We start from the raw sequence: 14,784 nt of genomic DNA on the forward strand, positions 1-14,784 counted from the left end.
TGCTTAGGCATTTCCGGAGCTCAGCTACTTAGCTCCGAAATCTCTCCGGATCTAGGTCGACGAGCCTAGATTCGCGAACTGTCCATGACCAATACCTAAGGCCAGCACATAAGCCCTTTCCAAATATGGGAAGCTATTTCAGTGATCCTTTGCGGGTGGAAATGGTGTGACTGAGAGGCTTGCGGTCAGACGCGAGAACTGCGGTAAATGGGGATCGCGGTCGAACTAGCACTGCGGTCTTCCCTTGCCCGCAGTCCTCTTTTGCCCGCAGTCCTCTTTTGCCCGCAGTCTTCCTTTGCCCCCAGTCTTCTCTTGCCCGCGGTCTTCTCTTGCCCGCAGTTTTCCTTTGCCCGCAGTTTTCTGCTGACCCCAATCCTCTCTTGCCCGCAGTCTTCCCTTGCCCGCAGCTCCTTGTTGCCCACAGTCTTTGATTACCTGTGGTCTTGCTCGCAATTACCTAATCATAGTGTCCGCTAGTTAAGGGGGCTTGGGTCCACTCAGCTGAACCTTTCTTTGTTACAATTTCAGGCAATCACATAAAATCAGTCCAGTCAAGAAGTAAAACCTATGCTCACGAAGAATTAACATACCCTCTCCCGCGATTGTGTATGGGTAATAAGTTATCCTTGTATAGTTATCATGTTACAGTAAGTTAATGGCACTTAGTAACTCAACAACCCTGCACTGTCGACTCATGTGTCAGCCTAGTCACGCTTCTACAAGTGATAATAGAATGTAGTTACTGTCTCAATAAGAGCCCTACTATCACTTTCTTTCTTCATCCAACAACCCCCAAAGCTACACTAGTCCTTGCTATACCCACAACAATGGACAGCGACTTTGGCATGTAAGTCACCTCCAAACAAACAGAGTTCTCCAAATGAACCATAAAAAAAGGGAAAGCTTATATGAATAGTATAGCAGAATGGCTGGTAATAACTAAGCAAAAAGATACCTGATAATGTGGTGATTGGAGTATCATGTACCACGCGGGGGTTATGTCATCTATTTAAAATGACCTGGTTAGATAATTCATTGCTGGCGTAGCAAATATAGCCCCCTGTAAAATCTAGTGTCGTTCGCACTTCAGGAGCATTTGCATTTTATCTCTACATGCCACAGCCTCACTCTCGTTTCTCGATCCCGCTACTTGTGATTTTTTCAGTTGCCCGGGCTTGTGACTGGTCACTGGGCACATTCTGTGATTAGGCCCCCTGCCTTTACGGCCTGGCCTCTGTCTTAGGCCCTCCGTGTTAGGCCTTCTGTATTAGGCCCCCTGCCTTTACGGCCTGGCCTCTGTCTTAGGCCCTCCGTGTTAGGCCTTCCGTATTAGGACCCCTGTTTTGTTACAACCAAAAGGAAGTCGGAACAATTCTGTGTATCCAACGAAGCAATCAAGTCTAGAGAAAGGAAACAGGAAGAGAATATATCTGGTAGGATGGTGTTTGATATATCCCAGTGATAACGAGCACCGTCTCCCATCATTCCTATTGGGTAACTTTTGATAACTTTGCTCCTATCACCAAAAATGCAAGCGTCAGGATGCAACCTCACATCTCACATACTGAACACCGGAATACTCGTCTCATGTTTTATGACTTCTATTTCAGAGCCTTTGTTGTTAACCTAGCTTTCCTTGGTAAAGGCCCTTCTTACTTCTCTACTACTTTCGATGAGAATTGATACGGACACAACAGGTTATACTAAGGTTACTGGCACAACGACTTACGTAATATGTGTAATCATATTACAACGTGCGGTGTCCGTATTGATTGCCACTTTCCACTCTCCTATTATGTTAAGTCTATAATAGCTAACAACCAACAATCGTATGTCTACCTCTCAAAAATAGTACTATTGTGATATCCAAATTGGATATATCCCTCAACTCTCACGCCCTATACTCTGGCGGGATAATTTCTGAACCCTGATTTGACACGTGCTGGTATAACTATAGTCCTATCCTTAAATTACCCTGCTTGATAGCGCCGTATTGCATGATGACTGACTAATGATCAGTTTTTTTGATACCGGAAATTTTTGGATTATATTCTACGAGTTACACTCAGGGAGGTAACGGCTAAAAGCTGATGCTACGGTTGCATGCTGGGTAGGCAAGTGAAGGATATTATGTAGGTAGTCTACAAAGAACTTTAGTAATATATTGAACAAGGATAAATAGAGATACTCCCCTCATCAAACCGTTTAATTTTACTTACCATTTTATCAGCCATCTTCGTTGATCTTAGCTCTCACACCTTGAGCCGTAGCAACCGAATTATCATGGCTGCTTCAAGCGCAAAGACATTGGCTATCTTAGCTACTCTCATCGCCAACCTCATTCCTCCTGCGAAGGCATGCCTGGAGCTAAAAGGGGGAATGAGCGACAGTCTTTACACTAACGGCTATCTTAACGCAATTGACAACGGCGTCACGACGTGCAACGGCGATATAGCAAAGGGAGATAACAATCTAAGTATACTTACTAGACCCTAAAACCTTTGCTCTTTATATTTACTGAGTTGTTATCGAAGACTGTATCAGCGGCTACTCGCTGAACTACGACTATACGGACAACGCTGCGGAGGGTCCTTTTCCTATTACGTACTGTAACCCTTCGAATTGGTACGTGAGCTAATCTTTTCGGCCTCCCCTTAATGGTACTGAGACAAGGAACGCGCCGAACCCTAAAGGCTAATTCATAACCGCATAATAGCTACGGTATTGAGATCCCCCTCTCTTGCAATGAGTATAATTGCTGCGGTAACGACGAAATTCCCTGCATCTGCTACGACTGCGACTTCGATTTCAGGACATTCTGTTGATAAAAGCGGAAAGATCCCGAAGGCAGATTGAATGTTGTCAAGATTGTGGAGCACCAAGTGTACATGTCCATTACATGGACCTTTCCTCTGTCGGCGAGATTGCCATTTTAGGGTGTATTTCATATGTAGTATCTGTGGGTACCGACCTCGACACCAATCAGGTCCCTCGAGTACTTAGGCTACACCGCTGGGGGACAACTCAACATGGCCCCTTTTGTTTAGGAGTTTCTTCTTCAATCAATCGAGTAATCAACCAATTTATCTGATTCCATCGCTTCCTAATTGGCTATAGGCCATACCCCCTTCATACAGTATCTCATTCCTTCGATAGACTTCAACTCCAGGCTCTGGGCCAGAGTCATCTTTGAGCCACTCCTATTTTGATGCTGAGCTTGCCTGGCTAATGCAAAAATGGAAAATTCTATGCTGAACCAGACATTGCCTAGGAAGCCGATCCAATGTACTGCGAGCATGGGACCGCATGAGACCGCATGAGACCGTAGAAAGGCCGGATAGATAGCAGAAAGTGCAATAGGCTAGGGCCTGGTATACCGTCGCGGGTGGAGAAATCACGGCCCGCCTACACTGCCTTTAGCGTCTCCATCCGCGGGGCCGCCCCCCACGACTGCTAAACTGGCTGCTAAGGTGTGAGGATCTAGAATATACTTAGTATTGTCGGAGAGGACACACATCACTTCTAAGGTTACACTATAATCTGGGTTTTGTGAAGGGCTGTAGCAGAATTGATTCAATTGTACTAGGCCAACATGCTGTTTACAACAATCTTGAGGAAAGAAAGTAGAAGAGACAGGAGTCGGCCGCGGTCCTCAAGAGTGTTGATCCCGTTTCGGATAGAATCCTCTAGAATCTCGTGGTGGAATCGCTCAGAATCCTCCTGCCAAGACGATATCCGAAAAGGCCATGGCACATGGTTTACCACCGGGCTCTGGCCCGTCACAGGTTTGACCTATACAGACCATGCTTTTAGGCCACTATTGTTCTTTTACCTACGAGGGCCAGCGGAAGTGATCTGCTCCTGGGCTGGACCGATCGCCATGGTTAAGTAATCCCTCGTCGTGACTAGGTCGTCCTTCATAATGCGATATATTGTTGGTTGCTGGGACTCTGGTCTTGTCATCTCCGCGCCTATGAACTCTGTCTCACTTAACAGGTGACCACCAATCAAAGCTATTCCTTACCGATGTCTTTTTGAGGTACTTGACAGTGGCCGCTGCTAAGGACCAGCGAGCCAGACAAGGACTCCCCAGCCACTATCGAGGAAAACCCAGCCACTATCAAGGACCACCTAGCCGCTACGAAGGACCACCCAGCCTCTGTCAAGGACCATCTAGCCAGTCTAATCCAAATTCTAAATTTGGCTCTCATAACGCCCCGTTCCCCCATGGAGTGTGGGGAGTATTCTAGTGTGCTTCATCTACGGTAGCGTATCTGGCAGCTAACTTTTTCCATGTGACCTGTTTCGGCTTTGGATAATACGAAGCCTACATATCATCTTATCAGAATGGTACTCTTAATATTGTTATAGGAGAATATTCTACCAGCTCCTCTAATAATGGGGCCAGTTGCTGTTGGAGTTAAAGCATAGGACTTGGACAAATTAAAGTACGATAAAGGGACGCTCTCATGTAAATTTGTGCTAAACACTAGAGAGACCTTATATCTGATCTATAGAGCCTATAATAATTAATATAATAATACAGCAGAAATACTGGAGCATGCTTGAAGTTTAAATTAGTCTACGCTATTCTAGTTCAGGTAAATAGTAGAAATTGAAGAAGTAATCCTAATCCTCATATTAAAGATCTTGGTAATATGATAAAATAGATATATACTGTCTTTTTTAGCTGAAGCTTAACTATAAAATCTAGTATTATTCACACTTCAGGAGTCTTTATATTTTATCTTTAAATATTATAATCTTGCTCTTATTTCTTAATCCCACTACTTATAATCTTTTTCAATTGCCCGGGCTTGTGACTAGTCATTTAGAATCTTCTATAATTTTTTAATTATATATCTAGCAGTTAGTTCTCTTCATATAATCTATTTCAGCTTTGGATAATTGTAAGGACCTAAATCCCTACAACCCTCGCGATATGGCTTATCGCGAGGTATGCCCATGCTAGGAAGAGCCCCTCGCAAGGTACTGGCTAGTGGTAGGCATCACGTGACCCACAGACCACTCGCGGATATACCCATCCGCGAGATGACCAAGCTAGGTAGTTAGCGACAACACTCTTAAGGCAATATCACCCTACATTGTACTTCGCGAGGACATAGTCTTCTTCACACTACCTTACCATATAAGCCCTTACACTTTTATAAATATATATATATAACTTACAAGGCTGGTAAGGAGCTTAATAAAATCTATTTCTATATAAATCTACTATATAAATATAATTAGATATTTTAGATATTTCTTTATAGTAATTTTAAAGAATCCTGTCTCTTTTGGGAGAAAGAATGGGGGAATATTAATACTGAAAGCTATATTAAATGGATTATTTTTACTATTAATAGCTATATACGCTTGCTGGAACGGGAGGAATAATAACTTTAATTAATATAAGATAATACTCCTGGTCATATAAGTAAAACTACTATTAAAAAATTTTATAAATATAAGATTTTTCTAATTATTTAGCTAGTATTTTTACCAGACCTTAACCCAATTAAAGCCATTTGGAACTGGATAAAGCACTGGATTAAATAATATTTCTCTTAGAATAAGCAGTTAATATATAATTAGCTATATAAGGTTATATAAACTGCATGGTATGCTTTATTAGAGTTATTTTTAAATAATTTAATTGATAGTATACCTGTAAGGCATCAGGCGGTGATTAGCACTAAAGATGGCCATCCAAAGTAATAATCATAATATTAATAATCATTATATAAATGGCAGAATTAAAAGGATTCAGATCCCTGCAACGCTCCACCACTCTAACGAAGTTACCGGGGTCAACGGAGTAGTTACTACTAATATCCCCTATCCGTAGATCCCATCTAGAGCACGCTTGGCAAACTGGAGAATCTCCCCCTTTTTGTGGACCACATGCCGATTGCCCGAGTATCGTTTTTCAACAATCTACATCACGTCTTCATTATTGTAGAAAGAAACACTCAATATTGAGAAACTCATATTATACACTATTTATATCACTATATCCACCCCCCATCCACTCAACAATTCATATGCCATGTTAAGGCAATCAATCTAGCACTCCTCAGTAGTACACTCCTGCACCTTCAAATTGGCAGCCATGTACTCCGAGCTATGAGCCCCATACCAGTAGACCTCCTTGGAAGGAACATCACCGTAGCCATCAACAGCGAACCAGGCGCGACCACCCTGGGTCAAGAGACCCTCGTCGTTGACGCCGAAGCCCGTGGTGTTGGCGTGGTCGGGCACCGCACCGGAGTGAGGGATGGTGAAGGCAATGGGCGAGACGCTGTCCTCGATGATGTAGAGGTTTTGCCAGGCGGTGGGGACGGCGCCGTCGGCGAGGTAGGTGAGGGCTCCGTTGGCGCCGGAGGAGACTGTTATTGTTGCTTGTTAGTGGGATGTATGTAGGAGAGGGTGAGGAGAGGAGGGGCTTGGCTTACGGATCAGCTTGGAGGTGTCCTTGGAAGAGTCCTTGCCGAGGTAGACGTTCTCTGTTAGATAACTAGTTAGTATGGTATTGGTAGATGGGAAGGGGAAGAGAGCGTACGGCCATCAGTGACGACAGGGGTGTTGTCGTCCCCGACGAGGGTGAAGCGCGCGGGGAGAGAAGCGGCAGAGACGGCGCTGGCGAGGCCGGCAAGAGCAACGATGGAGAACTTCATTTTGATTGATTGAAAAGTGAGATTGAATGTGATGATTCACAGGATGATAGTTCTGGTGGATTTGTGTTGATGATGATGGCAGATGGGAGACATTCCACAGTATTTATATATCCTCTGGAGAGAGGAGGTCAGCACCGCCTCAGGGACAAGTGAGGTCATTCCCAGACCCAAAGATGAGACTGGTGGACTCCTGATGGAGATGGCTGTCGTTCTGGGTTATCGATCGTCGGGACTATGTGAGACATGTCTTGGTGTCCCGCACCGCGTGCCGGTTTCCCCGGGTTTATTCTCATGCGTTGTGGAGGGAGGCATTAATCATGCCATATGGCTGGTTACAGCATCAGAGTATCATGAGAAACTTGAATGAATCAATTCTCGCATCTGCATCCCATACAGTACGTGGGATACTTTCAGGAGGCAACGGATCTACCGGCTTCTATTTTCAGCCTCGCCGTTGATCGTCCCGGTGTTTCAGATGATCTCCCCCATCGTTGTCCCTTCCAGGCAATAACCTTAAACAGATCCCTCGAGATGAACGATGATCAATAGATAGTCAACGGAGATTTGCAATGTAGGTAAGGCTGGACACCGCCACAAATCTCCAATTGTTCCTGAAAAGTGAGCATCATGAGCCACACAGCATTCGGGACGGCAAGACAGGGTTCCACTATGCCAAGTTGTCTTGCCTTACTGAAACAGTGACACTATTGACATTCGGTCGCTCCTCTCCAATCGATCGGCTTCCCCTATTGTAGGCATCACCCTACAGAGTAATGTCTCCGTGGTGGGGTGATGCCGATCGATGACAGCGATCTGTCTGGCCTTTGAGACAAGTGCTGAGCAATGTGAGGCTGTGTCTGCATGATACTGGACTGAACTACATCCATTCATGCCAAAGGGACAGTGCATGTATGATTGGTGCTACTTGATATTTTGTTTGCAGAAGGCGTGACGGGGTCACTGCTATCCTTTGAGGTGATCCAGTTTGCCTGTGATGAGTGCGATGGTCAGTAAAAACTCATTGCGAGACATTATACGGCACTGTTATACCTTCGGCTTACTATATTGAGCATTGGTTCACTCGCAGCAAGTCACTGCCACAAATCAGCAACATTAGTTGAGAGAGTGGAAGGGTAATGGGCGGGTTGTCTCCGAGACAAGCTCCTATACTAGTCTCCAATACACGGTGCGATGATCCCCCTGATGTCCAGGGAGTTCGATGATACGTGAATAACGCTGAGTGGCTTGGCTTGGCGAGCTGAGCGTGTTCAGCTCTCGAGGGAACAGTGAGACATCTGCGGAGTCCAGAGACGTGATTGCTCGTGGCCCATATCCGAACAATTATCCGAGCCTACTTTCCTGGACCGACCCCAAGCCATGTATGCACCTTGGTCAGCTAGAAATTAGCCGTTCTTTCAATGTGAACAGGGTTAGGGAAGGAGAAGTTCCCTGAGCGACCGTGGAAGATGGTTCATATCGATGCGGACCTCTGGCAGGCGTGATGCAAGACGAGCACAACAGTCCTCATATTGAATCTCCAGTCCGATACAGATTTGTCCGCACAGTACTGGCACTTGGAGCTGCTGTGGATAAAAGCATACCCCGTTTCTACTGGTACGTGGCCTCAGTTAATCCATCGAAGTTGGTTGTGCGCAGACACTTACCCCAGGCCGAGCAGACCACAATACTTCACCATGGCTACCGACAATCAGGCACAAACAAAATCGACTGTCAACGTAACGAAAAAGCAATTGTCCGCCGAGTTGTACCACCTGCACAACAATGATTGTCACATTGTTCCCCGCTCGTCTCAATTCCAGCAAAGCGAGCCGATCCCTCGGCCTCAGCTGCGGGGAAGATAAGCAAACCGAGATGGTTGGACTCGGACTCCGCGAGCTGCAGCTCCAATGGCACCGTGGCATCGATGCAAGCAGCCGCCAGGGTTTGGCTGCAGATGTCAATCACTCCGATGTGTTCGAGCGGGGAAGACCAGGCCTGTCAGACTATCGCTGCAAGGGATGGCCTGCTTAAGAGCGCTGCTCCGTGATTTTTTCTGTCACTCAACCTCGCCTTGAGCGTACCTTTTACATTCACATAGGCCAATTAAGGGCATTGTAGAATGGTCAAGGAACTGGAGGGCATCATGAACCACGGAATCAAGGGTATCATAGTGGCTGCCACACTGGCAGCCATGCTCCCCTGGCCAGCCTACGGCTCCATTGAGCGTTCCAGCCTCCTACCAACGCCACCCATGGGATTCAACAACTGGGCCCGCTTCATGTGCGACCTCAACGAGACCCTATTTACCGAGACGGCCGATGCAATGGCTGCTAGCGGTCTGCGAGACGCAGGATACAATCGCATCAATCTGGATGACTGCTGGATGGCCTATCAGCGATCCGACAATGGATCCCTTCAGTGGAACACAACCAAGTTTCCCCACGGTCTACCTTGGCTAGCCAACTATGTCAAAGCCAAAGGCTTCCATTTCGGCATTTACGAAGATTCAGGCAACATGACCTGTGGCGGATATCCCGGATCCTACAACCACGAGGAGCAAGACGCCAACACCTTTGCTTCCTGGGGAATCGACTATCTCAAGCTCGACGGCTGCAATGTCTACGCAACCGAAGATAGAACACTAGAAGAGGAATACAAGCAACGCTACGGACACTGGCACCAAGTTCTCAGCAACATGCAGCACCCGCTGATCTTCTCCGAGTCAGCCCCAGCATACTTTGCCGGCACGGGGAACAACACCGACTGGTACACCGTAATGGACTGGGTCCCGATATATGGGGAGCTAGCGCGCCATTCCACCGATATCTTGGTGTACAGCGGAGCAGGTAGTGCATGGGACAGTATCATGAACAACTACAACTACAACACGCTTCTTGCGCGCTACCAGCGACCGGGGTATTTCAATGATCCCGACTTTCTGATCCCGGACCATCCTGGCCTCACGGCGGATGAAAAGCGATCGCATTTTGCACTGTGGGCTTCTTTCTCAGCTCCGCTTATTATCAGTGCTTATATCCCGGCGCTCTCGAAGGATGAGATCGCCTTCTTGACAAACGAGGCATTGATTGCGGTGGATCAGGATCCCCTAGCGCAGCAGGCCACGTTAGCGAGTCGCGACGACACACTGGATATCTTGACCCGTAGTCTGGCAAACGGCGACAGACTGCTGACGGTGCTCAACAAGGGAGACACAACTGTAACGAGGGACATTCCCGTACAGTGGCTGGGTCTTGAAGTCACTGGGTGTACATACACTGCAGAGGATCTCTGGGATGGCACTACCCAGGAAATTAGCGATCGTATCAACGTTAAACTAGCCAGCCACGCGACAGCAGTGTACAGACTCAGTCTCCCGCAGGGATGTTCCTCGGCCGTGCCGACTGGACTTGTCATCAACACCGCATCTGGCAATTGTCTGGCCGCTGCCTCAAATTCCTCAGTCACATTTCAGACCTGCAACGGAGACGTCTCTCAGATCTGGCAGGTGACATCGTCGGGAGTCATCCATCCAGTATCACAGACGACATTGTGTTTGGCTGGTGAGGGAAATTCAGTGAAGCTTCAAGCATGTGATAGCACGGGGGATGACAGCCAGAAATGGACCTACGCAGTCACGGGGAACCTGAAGAATGCGAAGACGGATGGTTGCTTGACGGAGGGGTCAGTGCAGATAAAGTCGTGCCTCGATGAGAGGGATGGCCAGGTATTTGGCCTTCCGAGTGGCGTCCAGCTGTCGTAGGGAAGTCGAAGAGCTTAAGAGGAGAGGAGGATTATGTGAACTCATGTTTTAGCCAGCTGCTCACTGTCGGTGACAGCTAGATAAAATAGAATTGTCAAATATAGTATTACTAGGAGCGTCGAAAATGACTATTGATACGACAAATATTGGAGCCCCCTTCAGATCTGAATTTGACACCCTTCTGAATAGGTAATAATTTCGTTGATCAACAAGGGCTGTAGATATGGCACATCAGACCCCTTATAGTGTCTAGAACTTTGAGTTGCTGAGGCTCTGGCCATTCTTTCTCCAGATTTACCAAGTAGTAAGCTATGAAGGTAGCTGGAATGCATTGAGATCCTGGAGTCACCAACTCTATATGCTCAGGGTCGTCGTGCAGATCTAAAGAACCCGCACAAACCAGCATTCTTCGGCGCAACGTCCACCAATGGCCCTGCACAATGCAGGGTATCCCTTCAACCATTAGACTCCAACGGCCATCCAATGTCAACGCATGATCTCCAAGATTTTAAACAGCTCTCAAAGTTTGAAGAATGCGCCTAAGCACTCTGTACTGGGCCATATCAATAGACTGATCGTAACGGGAACATTCCGGCAGGCTAAAGACTTGACAGCGCCTGTCACTGGAATGTGATGCCTCAGGAGGCAAGATTGGCACTGACAGCAGCCGCTATAAACCTCATTAACCTTCGATTAGCCCTAGCAGAGAAAGCAAAGCCTCCACACTTATACTCTCATCCTACTCAATCGATCTTACAGTTAACGGCACCATGGTTTCCTTCAAGACGATTCTGTTGACGATGATCCCTGTGGTCATGGCGCAGAACAAGACCGTCATTGTATGCTTATTTTCCCACTACTCTCTATAATCTCGCGCAAGTGGAGTCTGTGTCTAACATTCTACCAGGGCACCACGAGCGAATTCCGCGTCTGCACTGTGGACGCCAGCCCCATCTACTCTGACACCTGCATCTCGTTGAACCAAACTGGGTAAATACAATTGGAACGGCCTATAAAATTGATTCTAACACTAGAGGAACAGATCGACCCAGTTCAACGTCGCTGTCGGCTGTCGCCAATATGGGTATGACCCCTTAACACGAAACAATACGATCAATTAGCTAACAGATTGCCTACTATAGGAACACCGCATGCACCGGCAGTTACAGCACGGTGGGATACCGGAGCGGGTGCTATCAGAATAACCGATTCTTCCAGAGCTTCGGTACGATATCCGGGAGCATTTATTGCTATCCTTCTTAGGGAAGTTGGCAGTTAGCAGTGATTGTGGAGGTATGGGTGGATTATACACGATGTTATGCTTGTGAGATGCTTATCTAGGTAGTCAATGAAATTGAGTTGCTTTTCTCTGAGCAGTGTGAACGGGGTGTTGATCGTTTGACAGATCCGGAGGCATTGACAGCCATTGGTAAGCATAATTAGTTTGTTTCGACAGTGAGACAAACCCTCATAACTCAGCTGCCACTACTGTCTGCTCTGACTGAATCTTCACGAATGTAACCTGCTTTCGGCAATTCCCGACAATAAATTAGATCACCCCACGTTGAGCGCGAGACCATCGACAACGGTAAGCAGAAGGGATTGTTGGGGAACAGGGACACAGCCGAGAGAAGCCGCGAGAATTCTCCGCTGGTAAGCTGAGTTCAGACCCACGACGCCAGCGAGCGACTATTGGACGCGAGGGTGCAGTAGCGGGCAGGAGAGTGGATGATCTGGAGACAGCGATGCTTGTTTCGCCGGCGCTAATTTGGGGCATCGCTTAGGACAGCAGAAAGGAAGCACTTCCATCAACCGCGGCATTTTTGGCAAGCAATCGGAATAGTCCAGACGGCAGAAAAAGTGAGACAAGTTCAATCTAATGAGTAATCGTCAATTGTCATACTGGATAAAATAGGATGGTGGAAACACGGCATGGTTAGCAGTCAGCAATGCTGCAAATTGCAATAACACGATCCGGCGATCGCCGTCGGACTCCGAGCGGGAATCAGGGCTGGAGACCCATTTGCTTATCACAACAGCCGACACCAGTCGCTCTGGGGTGCATTGGGAGATGCCTCTCGACGAATCAGCCCTTTCGTCAGTATCGGCTGGACTGATTGACCCAGCCTGCTAGCTGTTGGAGACAAGCAATGATGCCATTGTTTCCTCCGATAAGCAAGGCGGCCACTAACTTGTCTGCTGGCTGATTCGAAAACTGTTATAAGCCCGTTTCGCCAGTTTCGCGGTCAATTGAACTCTCTGTGTGCTGTGCCTCCTTATCTCTTCAGCATGCGTTCCTCCGGTCTCTACACAGCACTGCTGTGCTCCCTGGCCGCGTCAACCAACGCGATTGTCCATGAAAAACTCGCCGCGGTTCCCACGGGCTGGCAGCACGTCGAAGATGCTGGCTCCGACCACCAGATCAGCTTGTCGATCGCACTGGCGCGCAAGAACCTCGATCAGCTTGAATCCAAGCTCAAGGAGTTGTCGACACCCGGTGAATCGCAGTACGGCCAGTGGCTGGACCAGGAGGACGTCGACGCGCTGTTCCCCGTGGCGAGCGACGAGGCCGTGATGAGCTGGCTGCGCAGCGCCAACATCACCCACATCGCCCGGCAGGGCAGCCTGGTGAACTTTGCGACGACCGTCGACAAGGTGAACAAGCTGCTCAACACCACCTTTGCCTACTACCAGAGTGGCTCGTCCCAGAGATTGCGCACAACGGAGTATTCCATCCCCGACGATCTGGCCGACTCGATCGACCTCATCTCCCCGACGACCTTCTTCGGCAAAGAAACGACCAGCGCAGGTCTGACCCAGCGGTCGCAGAAGATTGACAACCATGTGGCCAAACGCGCCAACAGCTCGTCCTGTGCCGATCTCATCACGCTTTCCTGCCTCAAGGAGATGTACAATTTTGGCAATTACACTCCCAGCGCGTCGTCAGGAAGCAGACTGGGCTTTTCCAGCTTCCTGAACGAGTCCGCCTCGTATGCTGATCTCGCCAAATTCGAGAAACTGTTCAACGTGCCCGGTCAGAATTTCTCCGTGGAACTGATCAACGGCGGCGTCAATGACCAGAATGCGTCGACGGCGTCCTTGACCGAGGCTGACCTCGATGTCGAGTTGCTCGTTGGTGTTGGCCATCCGCTGCCGGTGACGGAGTTTATCACCTCTGGTGAACCGTGAGTGTTGCCCTAGAAAGAAGAATTCAATTCGAGGCTGATCATGTAGTCCTTTCATTCCCGATCCTGATGAGCCGAGCGCTGCCGACAATGAGAACGAGCCTTACCTGCAGTACTACGAGTATCTTCTGTCCAAGCCCAACTCGGCGTTGCCCCATGTGATCTCCAACTCCTACGGTGACGACGAACAGGTAAGACGAAACATCACCCCCGTGTAATCCTCTACTAACCGGAACAGACCGTCCCAGAATACTACGCCAAGCGCGTCTGCAACCTGATCGGCCTCGTCGGTCTGCGCGGCATCAGTGTCCTCGTGTCGTCGGGTGACGAAGGTACACTCATTCCCCCCTACCACATTTATATCCAAAACATTCTAACACAGCACAGGTATCGGATCCGGCTGCCGCACCACCGACGGCACCAACAGCACGCAATTCAACCCCATCTTCCCCGCCACCTGCCCCTACGTGACCGCCGTCGGAGGCACCATGTCCTACGCCCCGGAGATCGCCTGGGAAGCCAGTTCCGGCGGCTTCAGCAACTACTTCGAGCGGGCCTGGTTCCAGAAGGACGCCGTGCAGAACTACCTCGCCCACCACATCACCAACGAGACGAAGCAGTATTACTCGCATTTCGCCAACTTTAGCGGTCGCGGATTCCCCGACGTTGCAGCCCACAGCTTTGAGCCTTCGTACGTCTACCCCCACCCTCCCTCGTCTTACACAGAAACCAGAACCAGACTAATAATGTCCTAGATACGAAGTCATCTTCTACGGCACCCGCTACGGCTCCGGAGGTACTTCCGCGGCATGTCCCCTTTTCTCTGCCCTGATGGGCATGTTGAACGATGCTCGTTTGCGGGCGGGCAAGTCCACGCTGGGATTCTTGAACCCGCTGCTGTATAGTAAGGGGTACAAGGCGCTGACTGATGTCACGGCGGGTCAGTCGATCGGATGTAATGGCATTGATCCGCAAAGTGATGAGGCTGTTGCTGGTGCGGGCATTATCCCCTGGGCGCACTGGAATGCTACGGTGGGATGGGATCCGGTGACGGGGTTGGGACTGCCTGATTTTGAGAAGTTGAGGCAGTTGGTGTTGTCGTTGTAGTGTACATACTAGTTATATGATTTGTATGTGATTATGTGATACTATGAGATGC

The 14,784-nt window shown here is 48.5% G+C and overlaps 6 protein-coding genes across 6 annotated transcripts; 5 read left to right on the top strand and 1 right to left on the bottom strand.

Annotated features, from left to right (window-relative positions):
- Window positions 1-233: 233 nt before the first annotated feature.
- Window positions 234-431, top strand: ASPBRDRAFT_121335 (uncharacterized protein; the record flags this gene model as incomplete). Its single annotated transcript, XM_067617420.1, has 1 exon — window positions 234-431. A coding segment is annotated over one exon (198 nt), but the record flags the coding sequence as incomplete, so codon positions are not given.
- Window positions 432-2,216: 1,785 nt separating this feature from the next.
- ASPBRDRAFT_40697 (uncharacterized protein) lies at window positions 2,217-3,072 on the top strand. The gene is made up of 3 exons (XM_067624411.1): window positions 2,217-2,476; window positions 2,535-2,625; window positions 2,717-3,072. The coding sequence occupies exons 1-3, from the start codon at window positions 2,284-2,286 to the stop codon at window positions 2,823-2,825; spliced, it is 393 nt and encodes a 130-aa protein (XP_067480309.1). The 5' UTR covers window positions 2,217-2,283; the 3' UTR covers window positions 2,826-3,072.
- A 2,997-nt stretch (window positions 3,073-6,069) lies between these two features.
- ASPBRDRAFT_53305 (uncharacterized protein) lies at window positions 6,070-6,680 on the bottom strand (the record flags this gene model as incomplete). The annotated part of the gene is made up of 3 exons (XM_067627045.1): window positions 6,070-6,392; window positions 6,459-6,509; window positions 6,566-6,680. The coding sequence occupies 3 exons, from the start codon at window positions 6,678-6,680 to the stop codon at window positions 6,070-6,072; spliced, it is 489 nt and encodes a 162-aa protein (XP_067480310.1).
- A 2,143-nt stretch (window positions 6,681-8,823) lies between these two features.
- aglA (putative alpha-galactosidase) lies at window positions 8,824-10,440 on the top strand (the record flags this gene model as incomplete). Its single annotated transcript, XM_067617421.1, has 1 exon — window positions 8,824-10,440. The coding sequence occupies one exon, from the start codon at window positions 8,824-8,826 to the stop codon at window positions 10,438-10,440; it is 1,617 nt and encodes a 538-aa protein (XP_067480311.1).
- A 770-nt stretch (window positions 10,441-11,210) lies between these two features.
- On the top strand, window positions 11,211-11,703 carry ASPBRDRAFT_194035 (uncharacterized protein; the record flags this gene model as incomplete). Its single annotated transcript, XM_067620704.1, has 4 exons — window positions 11,211-11,279; window positions 11,348-11,430; window positions 11,483-11,524; window positions 11,583-11,703. The coding sequence occupies 4 exons, from the start codon at window positions 11,211-11,213 to the stop codon at window positions 11,701-11,703; spliced, it is 315 nt and encodes a 104-aa protein (XP_067480312.1).
- Window positions 11,704-12,643: 940 nt separating this feature from the next.
- Window positions 12,644-14,774, top strand: ASPBRDRAFT_490843 (S53 family peptidase). The gene is made up of 5 exons (XM_067626245.1): window positions 12,644-13,625; window positions 13,675-13,816; window positions 13,864-13,957; window positions 14,013-14,316; window positions 14,381-14,774. The coding sequence occupies exons 1-5, from the start codon at window positions 12,730-12,732 to the stop codon at window positions 14,730-14,732; spliced, it is 1,788 nt and encodes a 595-aa protein (XP_067480313.1). The 5' UTR covers window positions 12,644-12,729; the 3' UTR covers window positions 14,733-14,774.
- The last annotated feature ends 10 nt before the right edge of the window (window positions 14,775-14,784 follow it).

Source organism: Aspergillus brasiliensis (assembly GCF_001889945.1).
Source record: "Aspergillus brasiliensis CBS 101740 unplaced genomic scaffold ASPBRscaffold_4, whole genome shotgun sequence".
In the NCBI taxonomy this organism is placed as follows: domain Eukaryota; kingdom Fungi; phylum Ascomycota; class Eurotiomycetes; order Eurotiales; family Aspergillaceae; genus Aspergillus; species Aspergillus brasiliensis.

Excerpts from the sequence above, each read along its gene's own strand:
- ASPBRDRAFT_40697 (XM_067624411.1), top strand. The coding sequence starts at position 2,284 with ATGGCTGCTTCAAGCGCAAAGACATTGGCTATCTTAGCTACTCTCATC. Across the intron at positions 2,477-2,534 it reads AAAGGGAGATAACAATCTAA|ACTGTATCAGCGGCTACTCG; the intron begins GTATACTTACTA and ends TTGTTATCGAAG. Across the intron at positions 2,626-2,716 it reads TACTGTAACCCTTCGAATTG|CTACGGTATTGAGATCCCCC; the intron begins GTACGTGAGCTA and ends ACCGCATAATAG.
- ASPBRDRAFT_490843 (XM_067626245.1), top strand. The coding sequence starts at position 12,730 with ATGCGTTCCTCCGGTCTCTACACAGCACTGCTGTGCTCCCTGGCCGCG. Across the intron at positions 13,817-13,863 it reads CCTACGGTGACGACGAACAG|ACCGTCCCAGAATACTACGC; the intron begins GTAAGACGAAAC and ends TAACCGGAACAG. Across the intron at positions 14,317-14,380 it reads GCCCACAGCTTTGAGCCTTC|ATACGAAGTCATCTTCTACG; the intron begins GTACGTCTACCC and ends ATAATGTCCTAG.